The sequence below is a fragment of the Micromys minutus genome, assembly GCF_963924665.1.
Source record: "Micromys minutus genome assembly, chromosome: 14".
In the NCBI taxonomy this organism is placed as follows: Eukaryota; Metazoa; Chordata; class Mammalia; order Rodentia; family Muridae; genus Micromys; species Micromys minutus.
Genome location: NC_137983.1, coordinates 267,587 through 286,353, shown reverse-complemented (window position 1 = coordinate 286,353; position 18,767 = coordinate 267,587). Strand labels below are relative to the sequence as shown.

Below are 18,767 nucleotides of genomic sequence, written 5' to 3'. Positions count from 1 at the left end.
GAGTTTGTTCCTTCTGTCCTGTGGGACAGGTGGGCAGTGGGCAGGTGGGCAGTGGGCAGGTGGGCAGGTTTAGAAGCAAGCTCCTCTACTGTTGAGCCATCTTGCTGGCCCCATCTTTCTTATTTTTTAAAAAAGATTTATTTATTTAATGTATGTGAGTACACTGGTTGCTGGGATTTGAACCCAGGGCCTCTGGAAGAGCAGTAAGTGCTCTTAACCGCTGAGCCATTGCTCCAGCCCATCTCTTTTGTTCTTGTTCTTCTCCTCCACCTTTTATGATATTTAGGAGGACTCCAACCTTGCAGGGGTCTGCTCTTTTGAGCACAGTAGTGGGCTGGGTAGACTTCTGGAATCTTCTCTCTGACACCCTCCTGACTGTGCCTTCCAGATATGGACACAGAGCGGGAAGCCCTACAGTGCACTGCCTACCCTGAGGTTCAGAGCTTCTGCCAGAAGCATGGCTTGGCGTTCGAGGTAAGCATCTGTGTTCCCCTGGAAAGCTACACCACCCCCTGCCTTCTGTTTGGTGCTTTAGTGTTGGGTCTCAAAACCCAAAATATTTGTTTTCTGAGATGAGGTGTCATTTAGCCCAGGCTGGACTTGAACTCATTGTGTAGCTGAGGATGATGTCAAATTTATGAACCTATGTTTGCCTCCCTAGTGATAGGATGACAGGTGCGTGCTGCCAAGCCCAGATTATGCACTGAGTGGATGGATCCCTGTGGTTCATGTGTGCTAGTCAGACTGAGCTACATGTCTGAGAGGTCCGCCTACCTCTGCCTCCTAAGTGCTGGGATTAAAGGCACGTCCACTGTGAGGGTCCCTATGGATGCCATGGTCAGCAGAGAAAGGATCATCAGAGAGAAGGAAACCCAGTTCAGTGAGACTTAGCCAGGTTGCATCAAACTTCTGGAGTCTGATCCCAGGCAGCTTATTTTGGATATGTTTAAGTATAATTTTGTAAAACATGTTTGTCGTGGTAACTATTATCTCAATCCTGTGTTCATATAATAAAATACAGTCACAGGGAAGCTCTTTGGGAAGGAATATGTTACCTCTACCATGAATATGGGTTCCAAAGCTTAGCAATGGGTGATCTGGTGTGGCCTCTGACTAAGAGAACATAGAAGACAGCTGTAGTTGGTTCTGATTTGCATTTCTTTCCCTCTGGGCTACAGAACTGCTGAAGGTGGAGCAAGCTCCCAGTACCCTTTGTCTCCCTGTCAGCCTGTGGGCAGAGGTGGGCCTCATGTGTGGTTGCTGAGGAGAATTTGATGGGTCACTTCCTGCTGCTCTCAATACCATCCCTCACAAAGCTTGTTCCCAGCAAGCTTGGACATGCCCCCTTTTAAAAGGAACACAGCAAAAAAAAAAAAAAAAAAAAAAAAATCTAACTTCCTTTAAAAATGTTAACCTGTTGTTAAGACAGAGTCTCATGATATCAGGCTGGCACTGACCTCTCTGCTGCTAAGGATGGCCTTTACTTCTGGATCCTCTTGCCTCTACCTCCAAGTGCAGGGATAAAAGGCATGACCCTGTCGAATCCTCTTCCCCCACCCCCACATGCTGCACACTGGACATCAAACTCACAGTTTTGTGTATGCTGTGCAAGCACTCTACCAACCGAGGCACAGACTCAGCCCTACCAAGCCAGTTTTCATTTTAAAAGATTTATCAGTTTTTATTTATGTGAGTGCAAGTCTGTGGGTGTCTGTGTGCGTATGACTGTGAGGACCAGAAAAGAACTTTGGATTTCCAGGATGTTGTGAGATTTGTGAAATGCTTGGTGCGAGCTCTGAGGACTGAACTCAGCTCTCTACAAGAGCAGCAGATGCTCCTGCCTTACTTAGAGTTCCATTACTGTGAAGAGACACATGACCAATGACATGTTTATAAAAAGATAAAGAGAGGAGGGATATGTTCTATAGAGGTGTGGTGAGGTGTGGGGGGAAAGGGGTGTCTGTAAGAAAAAGATGACGGGACACTAATGTGAAAAGATGACTTCCTGGGTTTCAGCACCAATGTTAGGGGAAGGATGAAGAGAGTGGGGGGCATATGGCCCATGGAGGTACGGCGAGGCCTGGGGGCAAGAGGGATGCCTCTGAGGGGGTCCATGTTGGAATCCCTTCCCCCTGAGGGACCAGCCACACAATGATATAGTACAGAATAGAGTTTATTCAGGTCATGGGAGAGTTAAGAGGGTGGTTGAGGCAGAGAGAGAGAGAGAAATAGAGGAGTAGAGGCCGGCCATGAGCACATGGAGAGAAGGGAAGAGGGGAATGGGAGAACAGAGCAGGGGCAGGAAGGCAAGAGCAAGAGAGAGAACAAGGGAGGGCAGCCCCTTTTATAGTGTCAGGCATATCTGTCTGTTGCCAGGTAACTGTGGGGCAGAGCTTAGAATTCTAACAACCAAGGCAACTCTTATGAGGAACAACATTATATTAAGGCTGGTTTACAGGCTCAGAGGTTCATTCCACTATCATCATGGTGGAAGGCATGGAGGCGTGTAGCAGACATGGTGCTGGAGAAGTTGAGTTTTATAACTTGATTCAAAGGCAACCAGAAGAGACTCTTTCCCAGGCAGCTAGGGTGAGGGTCTCAAAACCCACCCCACAGTGACAACCCTACTCCAACAAGGCCACAGCTCCCAACCTCTAAGACAGCCCTCCCAAGCCTCCAAAATTGATTTTAAGTAACTGTTTCTCTCTCTTTTCTTGAGACAGGGTCTTTGTGTAGCTCAGACAGGCCTTGAACTCAATCCTTCCTCCTTCCTCAGTATCAGGACCCCAGAGACTTTCCTTACTGTGTCCTGAGAGGACTGTGACAGAGACCACTGGGATCCTGGAAGATACCCAAAGAAGGCTCCCAGTCTGGGTCCATTCTTGTTTTTCCTCATAATTACACAGAGGAAGCCACTTTCCTTTTTCTTGTTTGATTTTTTTTTTTTTTTTTTTTTTTTTTTGAGTCAGGGACTCTCTGTGTAGCCCTGGCTGTCCTGAAACTTGCTCTGTAGACCAGGCTGGCCTCTACTCACAAAGATCAGCCTGCATCTGCCTCCTGATTGCTGAGATAAAGGGGAGAGCTACTTCTGTTCTTTTATTCTGGTACAAATAATGGAATCTAAGGGTTGTGTGCATTATACAAACCACCTGCCACAGACCACAACCTCAGCACCTCACTGGAGATTCGGGGCAAGCGATCTATTGCTTACCTATATCCTTAGCTTCAATTTTGTCTAATCTAGAATCCCCTTAGAGGCGAAATGCTGCAAAACTGATCTGAAGATGCTATTCTTCAGTCAAATGAAACTGAATAACAAAAATCGCTCATCAGAATCCTTCTGATTCCCAGGTGGTTGATCTGAGGTGGGGTATTCCGAACACGCAGGCCACTGACTATCTGACCACGGAACTCTGCTTAGATGAATTGGAGCGCTGTCAGAGGACATCCATAGGACCAGCTTTTGTGGTGAGTGTGTCAGAAGAGATGGAGTTGTCCCTGACAGCGAAACAAACGAAGCAGCTAACATCCCATTCCTCCAAGCTGGTTATGGCAGGAACAGTACTGCTAGCCTCAGAGGCATTAGTAATCAAACGCAGCAGTAAGTGAGCTGGAAGGCATGATGCTGAGCTGGGAGGGAATCTGTCAGGCTGGTCTGCAGCCTCCTTCACTCTTCACGCCTGGTCCACTTTACCTCTGAATTTTGGGGGATTCTGGGAAACAATGGAGAAGGTAGAAACCCACATTCTTGGGAGTTTGTTTTCCCCATGTTTGTCTCCATGTTTCTGTTGGTCTGGAAAAGGGGTCCACTCACATACATACCTGTATGTCCTCTGTGACCAAAATAATCCCAGAGCTGGGTGACAGAGTAAGCCTGTGATTCCAGCACTCAGGAGGTAGGAGCAGAAAGATCAGGAGTTTAAGGTTTTCCCTGGCTACCAAGTTCCAGACCCTGTCTCAAAAGGTGAAAATTAAAACACACACATCAAGCTGGCCAGTGATGGCGCTCATCCTTAGTCCCAACCCTTGGGAGGCAGAGCTGAGTTTGAGGCCAGCCTGGTCTACAGTGTTAGTACCAGGCCAGACAGGGCTACACAGTGAGATGCTGCTTTGAAACAAAACAAACAAAAATGCCCCCAGACTCAGCAGTTAAGAGCCCGTGCTGTTCTTGCAGAGGATACCAGCCCATTTCCCAGAATGTCTGGCTGGCACATGTCTGTGTCCATAACTCCAGTTCCTGGGTCTCTAATGCTCCCTGTGGCCTCTGCCAGTACTGCACTCATGTGAGCCTACCTACTCAGACACACACGAATTAAAACCTCCACAGCAAAAGCCAGAGTCTGTGCAGCTCTATGCATGCTGCCTTGATCATGATGAGTGTTGTTAGCGTGGACCAGCACTCACTAAGGTTTATAGAATGTTCTATAGCCTGCCTCAGAGAGGAAGTCCCCTAAAAGAACAAAATAGAAGAAATTAGGCTCCTCTGACCGTCTGTCACCTCAACTATGAGGGAGGCTGAGGCAGGAGGACAGTTTGAACCCACAAGCCTTTTTAAAAAGAACATTCTAAGGGCTAGAAAGATGGCTCAGTGGTTAAGAGCACTGGCTGCTCTTCCAGACGTCCTGAGTTCAATTCCCAGCAACCACATGGCGGCTCACAACCACCTGTAATGAATCTGGTGTCCTCTTCTGGCTTGCAAAATAACTCTTTTTTTAAAAAGAACATTTTAAAAACGATGTCTTTGACAGTTTCATACCATTATCTGCTTTGTCTTGCTCAAAGCCATCCCCAGCTTGTTCTGCCCCTCCCCCAACCTCCTGGCATATCTTCATGTCTTCTTTGTGTTTAACCCACTGAGTCCAGTTCATGCTGCAGGAAAGCACACGGGTGTGCAAAGCACATGGTGAGCAATCATCCCAGAGCTGAGCTGAGAACCAGTGGCCCCACTCTTGAGCTAAAGTAACTTTCTGTCCCCTAGCCTCCTTCAACTGCCAATAGGTCTTCAGATTGGGGTGGGCCTCAGGACACCCCTCATCCTGGATTTCAGCTGTCTTGACCATGTGTAGGTGTTGTGCCCAGATTGTAAAAACCCCAAAGAGACCACCAGGATCCACAATTCTGATATAAGCACCTGAGGGTCTTTATTCAGGCTCGAGCTTGGACCACCAACCTTCCTGATGAGACAGGAAGGAGCTTGCACACCGGGTCTAAGTGAAGGGGGTTTATAAAGAAAAAAACTGCAAGTGGGGTTTTCCAAGCCTTGGCATTGCACGAGAGGGTAGAGGAATGTTGGCCTTTAAGCTTTACAGCACCTGGTTGAACCACAGCGGACAGTACACAACAAGAAGGAGCACCTTGACCTGGGAAAGACTTAGCCCACCCTGTTGTTATCAGTCAGCTGCAGCTGCTGTGTCTATTTTTCAGCTTCCAGGGACATTTCGTGATTTTTCTCAGACCTCAAGTGACGGGGTCATGCTTCTCTGAAGGCACGTTAACTTAGAATAGAGTCTTAAGAACAAAATGAGGTTTATTCTGCTACCTCAGTCCCTTTATAGGAAACCATAACTGTTCTGAATTCATTCGTTCAACAGCCATGTCATGTCCAGAAGACAGCATTCTTCCCTCCCCCTCAGTGACGCTCCCAAGCCTTTTAGGTGGGTGTTGATGAAATGCTTCATTTAGAGCTCATGAATTGGAGGCCAGCCTGGGCAGTGTAATGAGACATCATCTCTAAATAAGAACAAACAAACCCTGGCACCGGGTGAGGGCTGAGGCTTCATTCCTCTACCAGTATGTTCACAGGGTTTCTCTGTGTAGCCATGGCTGTCCTAGAATTCACTCTGTAGACCATGCTGGCCTCAGTCTCAGAGATCCCCCTGCCTTTGCCACCTGGGTGCTGGGACTAAAGGCGCGCACAACCATACCTACCATGTGTTTTCTCTTAACCACAGCACTTCAGGTCTCTTTCAGTTGTGCCCTAGCCCCCTCTTTGCACATGTCTACCGGTATGGTTTTTAAAAAATATTTATTTATGTATATGAACGCTCATTTTGCATGTATGAATGCAAAAGACAGAAGAAGCCATCAGAAGCCATCAGATCCCATTACAGATGATTCCAAGCCACCATGTGGTTGCTGGGAACTGAACTCAGGACCTCTGGGAGAGCAGTCAGTGCTCTCAACCGCTGAGCCATCTTGACAGCCCTGACAAAATTTTTTTTAAGTGGGAAATATTCCCAAGCACAACAATAGACAACCCCCAAAGAAAGAAGTGGGGCTGGGAGACACCTCAGGGAGTAACTCCCAGCCCACAGTGCAAGTCTGGGAAAAGCACAAGGTGACTTCAGCTGCATTTGGGAGGAACTGTCCTTATACCTCCTTCATGTCCATGCCACCAGTCCTGGGAACTTTCTAGACCTGTGACTCCACAGCTGAACCCTACTGACTCCCCTCCGGCATTGTCCTCTCTGCCCCCAGAGCCTGCCCGGCACTGCCACTATTGTTAGGAGACTTTCCGTGAGAATCAGACATACACTGGTGCCCTGGAGAGAAGGTTCTGTGGTAAATAACTCGTTAGTAGGCCCCAGGCTCCCCAGGCTCCTCCTTTAGAGGCTGGGCCTCTGCAGACTCTATTATCAAGGATTCCTGGACTCCCAGCATCCCTCTCCCTCCCACCACACCAGCCCGAGTGAGTGGGCACTTGCTCTGTGGCTTTAGCCACAAACCTCCCATGTGAGGCTGGAAGGGCCTTCTACAGGCCAGCTTGTTCCTGTAAGGCCAAAAGGAACTCAGGATTGGTGGCCTGGGCCTTTCTGCCCAGCTGCTCAGGAGGCTGAGGCAGGAGCTAGCCTAGACAACATGAGAGCTCTGACTTAACACAGCAGAAACTCACTTGTTTCCTTCACATGTGTGCAAATGTACATGAACCCCTTCACATGTGCATGCACAGGCATGCACACACTGGCCTGCTTGAATTACACTTTTGGGTATTTTTCTCCCCTCTCCTCCCCTCCTATGTATCCTTCCTCCTCCATCTCCTCCTCTCCTTTGCCCCCACCCCCACCACCAGCCTGGTGTTCATGATTTCAATGTGCTTCCTTCACAGTCCCAGAATAAAGTGGGATTTGAACCCATGCCTGTCTCTGTCTTCCTGCCAGGCCCTCCTGGGTGACCAGTATGGCCCCTGCCCTGTTCCCCAGAGGATTGAGGAGAAGGAGTGGGAGACACTGAGGGCTCAGTTGACCTCCAGGCCTCGAGATCTAGAGCTGGTGACCAGACATTTCCAGAGAGATGACAACACCATTCCTCCTACCTACGTGTTACAGCCTCCAGGCTCAGTGGTGGTCACAGGGCCTGAGGAGACCACCTTAACCTCTGTCCTGAGAGGCGGAGCCCAGGAGGCCTGGAGGCTAGGCCTCATCAGCCAGGAGCAATGGATGTGCTACCATCGATCAGGTGAGACCGAGGGAACCTCCAGGGGTCGGTGAAACACAGGACACTCAAGTCAGCATGTCCCCCATGATCTCAAATGCAAGTGTATCACCTCAGTCAGTGTCAACCCTGCTTGGTTCCCAAGAGACTGCACAGCCTTGGCCAACCGTATGTCAGTCTCTAGGACCCTGTTTCTGACCCTGGCTCTGCCCTCCTGTCTCCTGGGGTGACTGCCATCTCAGTTTGCCTGGGACTGAGATTGTTCAGGAATGCATGTGCATTCTTTTCCTCTTGTTTTCCTTTTATTCCTTTTCTTCCTCCCTCCTTCCCTTCCTCCCTCCCTCCCTCCCTCCCTCTCTCTTCTGTTGTTGTTGTTGTTGTTGTTGTTTTAGGGGTATCTTTTTTTTCTAGATAGAGTTTCTTTGTGTAACTTCAACTGTCCTAGAACTCACTCTGTAGAGCAGGCTGGCCTCAAACTCAGAGATCGGCCTACCTCTGCCTTCCAAGTGCTGGGAGTAAAGGCACATGCCACCATGCCTGGCTATATTTATTCATTTTTTGTATACACCTATTTATTGGCTGGGGAGGATGTGCCAACCATGGAGACATGTGGAAGTCAGAGGACAATTTTCAGATGTCGAACTTGGGTGGTCAAGCTCAATCACATGCTGATGCTCACTGACCCTAGAAGGGAAGGCAATGTGTGTGTGTGTGCGTGTGTGCATGCGCAAGTGCATGCGCACGCGCACACACACACACAGATACATAAGAGTGTATGGGCAAATGTGTAGCCTGAGATTGTCAGATATCTTCTGATCATACATTGAGGTGGGGTCTCTCACTGAACCCAGAGCTCACAGATTAGGCTAGTCTAGGTGGCCAACTTGCCCCACAGAGCCTCTTTCTCCATTTCCAGTGCACTAGGTTACAGTCAGCTGCCCCTCAGCCTTTATGCGGGTGCTGAGGATACCAACTGGAATACCCGGAGAGATATGGCTAGTCCACTGAGCTTCTTGGAGCATTTATTTATTTATTTAGGATAAAATCTCCTGTAGCTCAGGCTAACCTCAAACCTGTTATGTAGTGAAGGATGACCTTGAACTCCTGATGCCCCTGCTTCTACTTCCTGAATCCTGAGATGCCTGGTCAGCACCACCGCTTCGGGTTTGTGTGGAATTGGGGTGGAGTCCTGTGGGTTTCCTTCCTCTCTTAAGTCATCGGCCCACGAAGATGAAGGGAGCAGAGCTAGTGAATAGGGTTTTGGATGTCCCATGAGTACAAACAATAATAATGACCAGAACCAGCTTCCGGGAGACACAGAAACATTACTTAGAGTAAACCACGGGTTCTATAGCTTTGGGGATAGGGGTAGGAATATTCATGGCGGGCAAAGGTCTGAAGTCTAAGGTATTAAGATACCTCATTAACATGGGGAGGCATTCCAGGAATCTCAGGTGCTAGCTGAAGAGGTTCTTATCAGGATAAAGGAAAGTGAACCTGTAATCTAACCAAGGCTACATGACTTTCCTCAGGGATAGAGCATGGGATCTGGGATGTCCCAGTAAAGCCCCGGATGACAAGGGGAGTCTGCCATTCTGCACTGGGCTCAGAAGGCCATGGGCAATGGCAGGCTGACAGGCAGGGCAAGAGTCCAGTGCTGCAAGTAAGCAGCGCCGTGCCACCCAGTCACAGCCCAGGACTCAGAGCTTCCTTTAACAACGGTGCTCTCCAATTAACCAGATTCTAGACAGCGTCAGGTTCTTCTGTCCCATGTGTTTGTTGTTGTTGTTTGTTTGTTTTTTAGTAGTCACGGAGGCTGGCCTTGGACCTGTGATCCTCCTGCCTCAGTCTCCTAAGTAGCTGAGGTAACAGGCCTGTGTCACCAAGCCTGTCTTGAAAAGGACTTCAGTTGAGTCTTTGGCTGTGGAGAGCTGGGATCCTCCACTGAGCCCCAGAGAGGCTTTGAGAATAACTTCTCAGTTCTGGCTGCTGCTTCAAAACAAGAACCTCCTGAGATAAGTTCGTGGGAGCTCAGGCTGCAAAAAATCAGTCTGGAGGCACTGCTGGGTGACAGGAGAGCACTGGCTGGTCTTCCAGAGGACCTGAGTTCAGTTCTGCTCCCCAGATGCCCTCCTCATACATATGCACATAGTTAAAAAATAAAGACAAGCTAGGTGTGGTGTTCTTTAATCCTAGAGGAGGCAGGGCAGAGACTCTACATTGGAGGCTAGCCTCATCTGTGTAGCAAGAACAGGCAAGGCTATGTAGAGAGAATTTTTTAAAAGATAAAGGAGTCCTGGGGCAGTTATGGCACAACCTCAACAGGGGTCAGCCAGCTGTGGTGATGGCACCAGGTTACAGCTTGTGCTTGTAAAAACAATTCCTGACAACTCAGGCACTTGTTTGGGTGTGGTCGGCTGTTGGAATGTACAGACTCCTCTTCTTTGTCCCATCAGGCTTCTTCCCAGACTGTAGGAGTCTCTTCCACCCTGGTAGTTAGTTAAAGACTCCAAGTGCTGTAAGAATCCTTTCTCCTTCCTCTGCCTTCACAGCCACCATGGCCCCTTGCTTTGTGTCTGGGAGCATGGTTTCAGTGCCAAGTCCTCACGTGTACTGCAGATGTCAACACATGCAGGAGTGGAGTGTTTGCTGATTGACTGTGAAGAAGCTCACAGTGCTGAAATCCCCATCTGTAAAAGCAAACACTTGAGGGACATTTAGTACTCACCATACTGTGTACTGCCACCTTGGTCTAATTCCAGAACATTCTATCATCTTAATAAGAGGCTGTCCCCATGAAGAGCCCCTCCTGTTCCCCTGCTCTAGCTTGTTGCCGTTGGACATTTCTTATAGATGGGATCACACAGTGGGGGTGATTTTATTTTATTTTTTCTTTTGAGGCAAGGTCTCCCTGTGTGGTCCAGGCTGGCTTAGAATTTTGTGTGCTCAGCCAGCCAGATGGCTCAGGAACTGAAGGCATTTGCCACCAAGGATGATGATCTGAGTTCAATCCCCATGGCCCACACAATGGAAGGAGAGCCCTGAGTCCTACAAGTTGTCCTCTAATCTCCACACATGCTCAGTGGCACACACACCTACAAACGCTGCCCCCCCATTAATTTACTAAAGAAATAAGTGTAAAAAGAAGTTATTGTTTAGTAGCTCAGGCTGCCTCATCCCAAGCCCACCCTGCTGTCCCAGCTGTGAACTTTTCTTCTCTGTGTGTGGTGTGCATGTGATTGTGTGGGTGCTCCAGAGCAGGACATCAATAATGTCCTTTGTCACTATCTACCTGATTCCCTTGAGACAAAGTATCTTCTTGAATCCAAAGCTCACAGTAGGCTGGCTGACCATTGAGCTCTCCTGCCATGACACCAGAGGGGTTGGCCTCTGATCTTCACAGATGTGATATGTAAATACTCACCCAACCCTACCCCACCCCTGCCATCCACCCACCCACCTATCCACAAACATACATATACACACATACCCCCACATACACCCACACATAATACACCCCCCACATACCCCTACACATACACACACATACATACACATAACCCCACACACATACCCCCCACATACCCCCACAATATACCCCCACACATACACACACATACCCCCTACATACACCCCACATACATACAACCACACACATACACACACACATACCCCCCACATACACTCACACACCCACCCACCCACATACACCCACATACACCCACACACATACTTACCCACATATATACAACCACACACATACATACACACATACACACACACATACACACACATACACACAATACTCCCCACATACACCTACACACATACTCACCCATATACACATACACACACACATACACACACATATCCCCCACACATACATACTCATACACATATACACACCCACACATCTTATGTTCTCTTCGGGTGTGTCTAAAGACAGCTACAGTGTACTCATAAATAGAATAAATATATCTTTAAAAAAAAAGAAGCAAGTGGGGGAGGAAAGGGTTTATTCAGTTTACATTTCTATATCGCTGTTCATCACTAGAGGAAGTCAGGACTGGAACTCAAGCAGGTCAGGAAGCAGGAGCTGATGCAGAGGCCATGAGGGATGTCACTTACTGTCTTGCTTCCCTTGGCTTGCTCAGCCTGCTTTCTTATAGAACCCAGATCTACCAGCCCAGGGATGGCAGCACCCACAATGGGCTGGGCCCTCCCCCCTTGATCACTAGTTGAGAAAATGCCTTACAGCTGGATCTCATGGAGGCATTTCCTCAACTGAGGCTCCTTTCTCTGTGAGAACTCCAGCTTGTGTCAAGTTGACACAAAACCAGCCAGTACATACACATATACCCCCTACACATACATACATATTCATACACACATATACACATACACACATATATACACACACATACACACATATATCCCACACACACATACACACACATATATACACACACAATACCCCCCCACAACATACACACTCATACATACACATATACAAAGATACACAAATACACACACACACACACACACACACACACACACACACACTCCCCTTAAACATATATGTGTGCTCACACATCCTAACTTCCCACGTGAGCTTTTGCAAGCCACCCCCCCCACCCAGTGACTGTCTTATTTATTAAACTTGACAGCCTGTGTCCCTCTGAACGTTCCCCAGCAGCTCCTCTCAGGCCTCAGTGACTGTGATGCCTCCTTTTGCCCTCCCTGTTTTGTAGTCATTGAGTGGGAGATCGATCGAGGTCTACTGAACTCAGCACGAGGGGACCGGGGAGCTACCGTCTTCCTAAGAGATGTGCAGGACCTCAGTAAACACATCTTGGATGATTGCTGTCTGAAGATGGTGGATCGGCTGGCAGATGGCTGCCTGGATATTAATGCCCAGAGTCTTCTTAGTAGTCTTAAAAGACGCATACTGGATGCTCAGCCTGGAGCCCTAAAGTCCTACCACCTGCCCTGGAGCCGTGACCTGGTCAACCCCAAGAACAAGGCTCACGCCCGTTACCTGAAACAGTTGAGTGAGCAGTTTGTGGCCAGGACCAACCATCAGGTCCTGGAGCAGCTGCGGGAGTTGGAGTTAGCCAGGCAGGAGCTGGGCTGGGTCTACCAAGAGATCTGCCACCACCTCTGGCAGGGCGCAGAGTTTACCAAGGTATTCTGTGGTCACCAGAAACTCTTGGTCCAGCTCAGGCAGCGGCTCAGACAGGATGAGAACCTGACACATAGTCCTTTGGTTCTCTTTGGACCACCAGGCATTGGGAAGACCTCCCTCATGTGCAAGCTAGCCCAGCAGGTACCAGAGATGCTTGGCCATAAGACAGTGTCTGTCCTGAGGCTGCTGGGGACATCAAAGTTGAGTCTGGATACCCGCAGCCTCCTCAGGAGCCTGTCCTTTCAGCTGTGCTTGGCATATGGGCTGCCACTGCCCCCAGCCCAGGTCCTGGAGGCCCACAGCAGGGTGGGTCACTTCTTCCACACTCTCCTTCACACCGTGTCCCAGAGGAACGTCGAGTCCCTGGTGTTGCTCCTGGACTCGGTGGATGACCTGGATTCCATACGCCATTCTCTGAGGGTCTCTTGGCTGCCCCTCAAGTGTCCTCCAAGGGTGCACCTCATCCTGTCTGCATGCTCAGGCCAGCAGGTGTTACACAGCCTGCAACAGACCCTCAAGGACCCGAGCGCCTACTGGGAGGTGGAAGCCCTGTCAGGAAGTCAAGGCCAGGAGTTTATCCAGCTGCTGCTGGCTGCAGAGAGGAGGATGCTGAGCCCAGGTCAGAGAGATGTCCTCTGGGCCAGTCTCCCAGATTGTGGCCACCCAGGGAGACTAAGGCTGGCCTTTGAGGAGGCCCGGAAGTGGGCCTCCTTTACAGTGCCAGTGCCTTTGGCCACTACAGCAGAGGAAGCCACACACCAGCTCTGTATCCGCCTGGAAGAGACGCATGGGCAGCTGCTGGTAGCTCATGTACTGGGCTATATTGTGTCTTCCAGGTAATATTGCCTTCCTCCTCCCTCTTTCTCTCCTCCTGCCTCCTGCCCTCCCCCTCCCTGTTTCTTTTTTGTTGGTTGGTTGTGTGTGTGCAATGTGCACACTCTGCAGGCAGAGGGCTTTGGGTGTCCAGCTCTCTCAATGTTCACATCATTCCTTTGAGACAGGTTCTCTTGTTGAACCTGGATCTAGTCTGATCCCAGTGATTCTATCTCTCCTGTCTCCAGGCTTGGGCCACGTTCACATAACCACACCCAGCCGGTTACTGGGCCTTTGAGGATTTGCACTAAGGTCCTAAGTCTCCCAGAGCAGGTTCTCCTTCCCCTGAGCCACATTCAGAACCTGGGTTTTGGGGAGGTTTGGCATGTGCTGCATGATGGGTCCTGGGCCCCAGACCTGCATGTAGGTTCTGTATCATACTGCTTTGTTAAGAGTTCATCAGCTCCGAGAGTTTCCTGGGGTCTTAGGGTTTTTAGATTTAGAGTCCTGTGCATCTCATTTCTTCTTGTTGGCTTTTTATTCTGGCTAAGACTTCAAGTTCTGAAAGAAGACAGAGTGACATGCTTGTCCACCTTTAGATTTTAGTTGGCATGTGCACAGTGTGTTGGTGGTCACTTTGTCAACTGTAGCTGTCATCATCCCAGGGCTGTGGTGGTCACTTTAAATGCCTTGACACATCTTAGGAAGTTTTGTCTGGCTCCAGTAGGCCTTTGGGCATGTCAATGTGTGTGTGTGTGTGTTCATGCATGTGATATGTGTATTTGTGAAGCACATCTGTGTGTGTCTCCGTGTGGGTGCATGCATGTGTGTGTGTATATATATGTATCTGTTCGTATGTATGTGTGATAAGAGTGTATCTGTATGTCTGTCTGTGGGGGCGATGCTTTTATTGTTCCTTGAAATAGGAGGACCCAGCCAGAACATGGTAGCAGCATGCATGAGTTGTGTGGAAGGGAGGAGCCAATGGAGCGTAGATGGTGAGCAGGTGGTCCAGGCAGATGCATTTGGTCTTCTCTGCTAGTGACTGTGGCTGTGCTCTGACCAGCTGACTGCAGCAACTCCACCTGTGACTTCCCTGACAGGGTGGCCTGTGGCCTGGGATTGCCTGCCTAACAGCCTCTCCCTCCCTACGGTCAGGGCTTTTTATTACAAAGGCTGTCGGTCTTCATCTTGGCCTTTGCTGCTGTACTGAGATGATCGATTGTGATTTTTGTTAACCCCTGGTTCATAGTTGAGTTGTACTGCATTGTTTTATTGTTTTTTGTTTGTTTGTTTGTTTTGAGAAAGGGTCTCTTCGTATAGCCCATGCTACTCTGGAATCACTATGTAGACCTAGCTGGCCTTGAACTCAATAAGATCCTCCTGCCTCTGTCTCTTGATTGCTGTGATTAAGGTGTGTGAAACCACACCCAGCTCAATTTCGTTTTTAAAGACTTACTTTTTTATTTATGTGAATGTATGTGTCCAGGAGGTAAGGGCTGTGCACATGAATGTAGGTGCCTGTAGAGGCCAGAAGAGGGCGTTAGATCCCTGAGACCTGGTTGGGAGTTCTAGATGTGGGTGCTAGAAAACAAATTGAGAGCCTTTGCAAGAGTAACAAACATTCTTTATAAAATTTTTATTGGTTATTTTATTAGGTAACAAGCATTCTTAACTACCAAACCCTCTCTCCAGTCCTTAATTCATAGAGGGGTGAAAGGTGGGGTGGAGGGGTAAGAAGAGGTAAGGTACTGTGATCATATATAGACAAACACCTCTTGTGGTAGCTGATCTTGGTTGTCAATCTGACACCCTGGGCGAGGAAACCTCTGAGGAGTGGCCCATGGGGAGTTTGTGGAGTATTTTTAAATTACTAGTTGATAGGAGGGCCCAGCCCAATGTAGGCAATGCCAGCCCTGGGCTTCAGCTCCAGTCTCCAGGTAAGAACCTGCCTTGAGCTCCTACCCTGGCTCTTCTTAGTGATGAACCACGTATCAAAAGGAACATTTTTCTCTCTGAGTTGTTTTTCTTTGTTAGGCCTTATTATGTATCCTTGGCTAGCCTAGAACTCACAGTGTAGACCAGGTTGGCCTTGAACTTACAGAGATCCCCCTGCCTCTACTCCCAGAGGACAACTTGCACCATGTGGTCCCAGGTGGAACTGGGACGGTTCATGTTGGCAGCTGTTACCTTTACCCTCTGAGCCATATTGCCAGCTCAGTATAATTTCTAGAATCTATGTGTATAACATGGACATAATATGTATCGTAGATATTGTACAATGAACATACATGTTTGTGTGTAGTATATGTGTCTGTGTATATCAGTTCAGCTTTTTTAAATTTTTATTTGTTTGGTTGTTGTTTGTTTTTTGAGACAGTGACTCTTTACATAGCTATGGCTGTCCTAGAACTTGCTATGTAGACAGGCTGGCCTTGAACTCATAGAGATCCATCTACTTCTGCCTCCCAATGCCTGCTACTACGCCCTGCTCTAAAATTATAGCTGTGTGCATGTGTGCACTGCACTGTAGGTCAGATCCTCCAGGAGCTGCCTGACTTGGGTGCTGGGAATAGAACTCAGTCCTCTCTCCAAAAGGCTCTTAACTTTCCATCTCTCCAGCCCTTAAAAAGTGTGAGTGTGGCCCAGGCTGTCCTAGAACTCACTGTGTAGTCAAGGATGACCTTGAGTTCCTGATCCTCCTGGCTCCATCTCCCTAGGGCCTCGATAGCAGAGGTGTGTCACCACACAACTGAGATCCCGGAGCCTGGAGAGTGAATTGTGCATGGTTCTGCAGATGTGCATAAAGAGGGGGTGTCTGCAGTGATCAGCACATCAGCCAGTCCATGGTCCTAGAGGGTGTATTAGTCCAAATGCTGATCTGGAGGTCCCCTGACAGAAGCTGCCTACATGGTCTACTGCATCGTCCTACAGATCACAATGTGTTACGCCCCTCACCCACAGGTGTGGTCTCTCAGAAGCAGAACTGAAGGATGTGTTGTCTTTGGATGATGAAGTCTTGCAGGCTGTGTACCAGGACTGGACTCCACCCAGCAGAGAGCTGCTGCGCTTCCCACCCCTGCTGTGGGTGCGACTCCGCCGGGACCTGGGACACTGCCTGATTAGGAGGCCTGTGGATGGCTGCATGCTGCTGGCCATTGCACACAGGTAGGCCCTAAGAAGGGACACTGTCTTTGTGGGACCCTGAGAGCAAAGGCTGCCAACCAATCCTTGACTTCCTTTTCTGGGGTAGTCAGCCAAGCTAGCACAAACTAGGTTCCAGTATAAACTCTATGTCTTAATTTGTTGGTTTTTGTGCATTTATTTGAGTATTGTGTGAAGTGCTATGGGACCCTAAGCAGAGGCTCCACCCCAAGCCATGCCCCCAGCCCCTCATTGGAGTATTCTTGGCAGGGGCTCCTCCTCCCCCAGCTATACCTCAGCCCTTTTTTCTTCACTCTGTGTGTGTGTGTGTGTGTGTGTGTGTGCGTGTGCGTGTGTGTGTTGTGTGTGTGATGCATCAGTATATGACACCCTCACCCGAGAGTTGTGTGCATATTTGGAGGACAGAGGTTGGCCTCAGGTCTTTTCCTCTATCGATCTTCCCCATGTTTTGAGATAGGGTCTTCCATTGAGTCTGAAGATTGCCAACTCAGCACATTGGCTGTGCAACAAGACTCCTCCCAAGTGCTGGGGTGACAGGTTCCACCCCCTGAGTGGGCTGCGGCATGTGAGTTGGGGATTTGAACTGAGGTCCTTATGCTTTACAGAAAGCACTTTATCCACAGAGCCATCCTCCAGATCTCTTTTCACTTCTTGATTTCTTATCATGTCTTGTTAACTGGCCCAAGCTGATCTAGCCACACACAACCTCAACTTGTTACCCCTGCCTCTTGAATAGCTGCAAGGACGGTGGCCTTGCACGACCACACCAGGTCAAAGGTTCCTTTTACATTGATTTATCATTTTCTGTATGTGTGTGGATGGGTGTGTGCCATGGTGTGTGTTGGGGGGGTCAGAGTACAACTTTGGGAATTGTTTTCTCCTTCCATTATGCAAGTGGCAAGGACTGAACTCAAGTCATGAGATTTGAAGCAATCCCTTCTACCCTTTAAACCTTCTCATTCCCCCTAAAGGCCAAACTTAAAGAGAGGGAGGGGGAGGGAGACAGAGGGGAGGGATAAGGTGAGAGGAGGGAGAGGAGGAGGGGAGAGGGAGAGGAGGGCCACTTTAGAAACCAGTTTAAGTAAGAAACAGGACAGGGATGAACAGACAGCCTCCGAGCTTGCGCTGTCCAGGACTGTCAGCCTGCACTTTCTCCACAGACAGCTGTCCCAGGTGATCCAAGTTCGATATCTATCTGGGCCTGAGAGAGCCAAGAGGCACAGTGTGCTAGCTGAATTCTTCTCTGGAGCCTGGAGCCAGGGGATCAAAAAACTTATCACCCTGCCGCTTGTGGGGAAGCCCCTGAACATGGACCGAAAGGTGAGGACGCTGGCCACTCCATTCCCAGAGCGGCACTTTGCCATAACTGTCTTTTCCCCTCGGAATCCCCTTCGGTGCCTTCTCACAGCAGCGAGGCAACCCCTCAGCCCTAAAACACAATTCTGGGTGCAGGCCTCAGTGGTCACATGGGTGCTGTTTTGCACTAAGTATTTATGGGGTGTACACCACTGATGGGGTAAAATGAAAATGTCAATCAACACTGGGCTGGTTGAAAACACCCCACCTCCTACTGTCAGCTGCTCAGTTAGGAAAGAGCAGCCTCCCAGCTGTCAGCAGGTGATGTCTGAGCTGTCAGGAGAGGGCTGTGACTCTTTAGATGAAGACAAACACCTTGGCTGAATATCTGAACCCACATTAAAAAGTCAGGGGCTAGAGAGAGCATTGGCTGCTTTAGCAGAGGACACCAATTTGATTCCCAGCACTCAAAAAAAAAAAAAAAAAAAAAAATGGCTGCTCATATCTGTAAGTCCAGTTTCAAAGCATCCAAAACATCTGTGGGCTCTGTACCTATGTGGCACACAGGTATACATGTAGTCAAAACACCCATATACATAAAATAAGGTAAACCTTTTTTAAAAGGCCCACATGACCAGGATAGTGGGATTCATTCACACTCTGGAGGCTGAGGTAGGTGAATCTCTATGAGTTCAAGCCCAGCCTGATTTATAAAGTGAGTTCCAGGGTTACATAGTGGTGAGACTATGCCTCACAAAACAAAACTAACCTAGACAAAAAGCCCATAATGGGGAATCTGGTGGCTCTCTGAGACTTGATGGCCAGTCTGTTTAGCACAATGGGTGTAATTCAGTGTAAGCCTGTCTCAAATAGTTAC

General features: G+C 48.9%; 1 protein-coding gene across 2 annotated transcripts in view; it reads left to right on the top strand.

Moving 5' to 3' along the window:
- Window positions 1–390: 390 nt before the first annotated feature.
- Window positions 391–18,767, top strand: part of NWD1 (NACHT and WD repeat domain containing 1) — a gene marked incomplete at its 5' end in the record, with an annotated part of 48,489 nt that continues 30,112 nt past the window's right edge. For both annotated transcript variants that reach the window (XM_080928533.1, XM_080928532.1), the window contains 6 exons: window positions 391–474; window positions 3,352–3,468; window positions 7,158–7,455; window positions 12,183–13,452; window positions 16,394–16,597; window positions 17,755–17,914. In XM_080928533.1, the coding sequence (XP_080784659.1) occupies window positions 391–474; window positions 3,352–3,468; window positions 7,158–7,455; window positions 12,183–13,452; window positions 16,394–16,597; window positions 17,755–17,914 (2,133 nt within the window). The remainder of the gene's footprint in view (window positions 475–3,351; window positions 3,469–7,157; window positions 7,456–12,182; window positions 13,453–16,393; window positions 16,598–17,754; window positions 17,915–18,767) is intronic.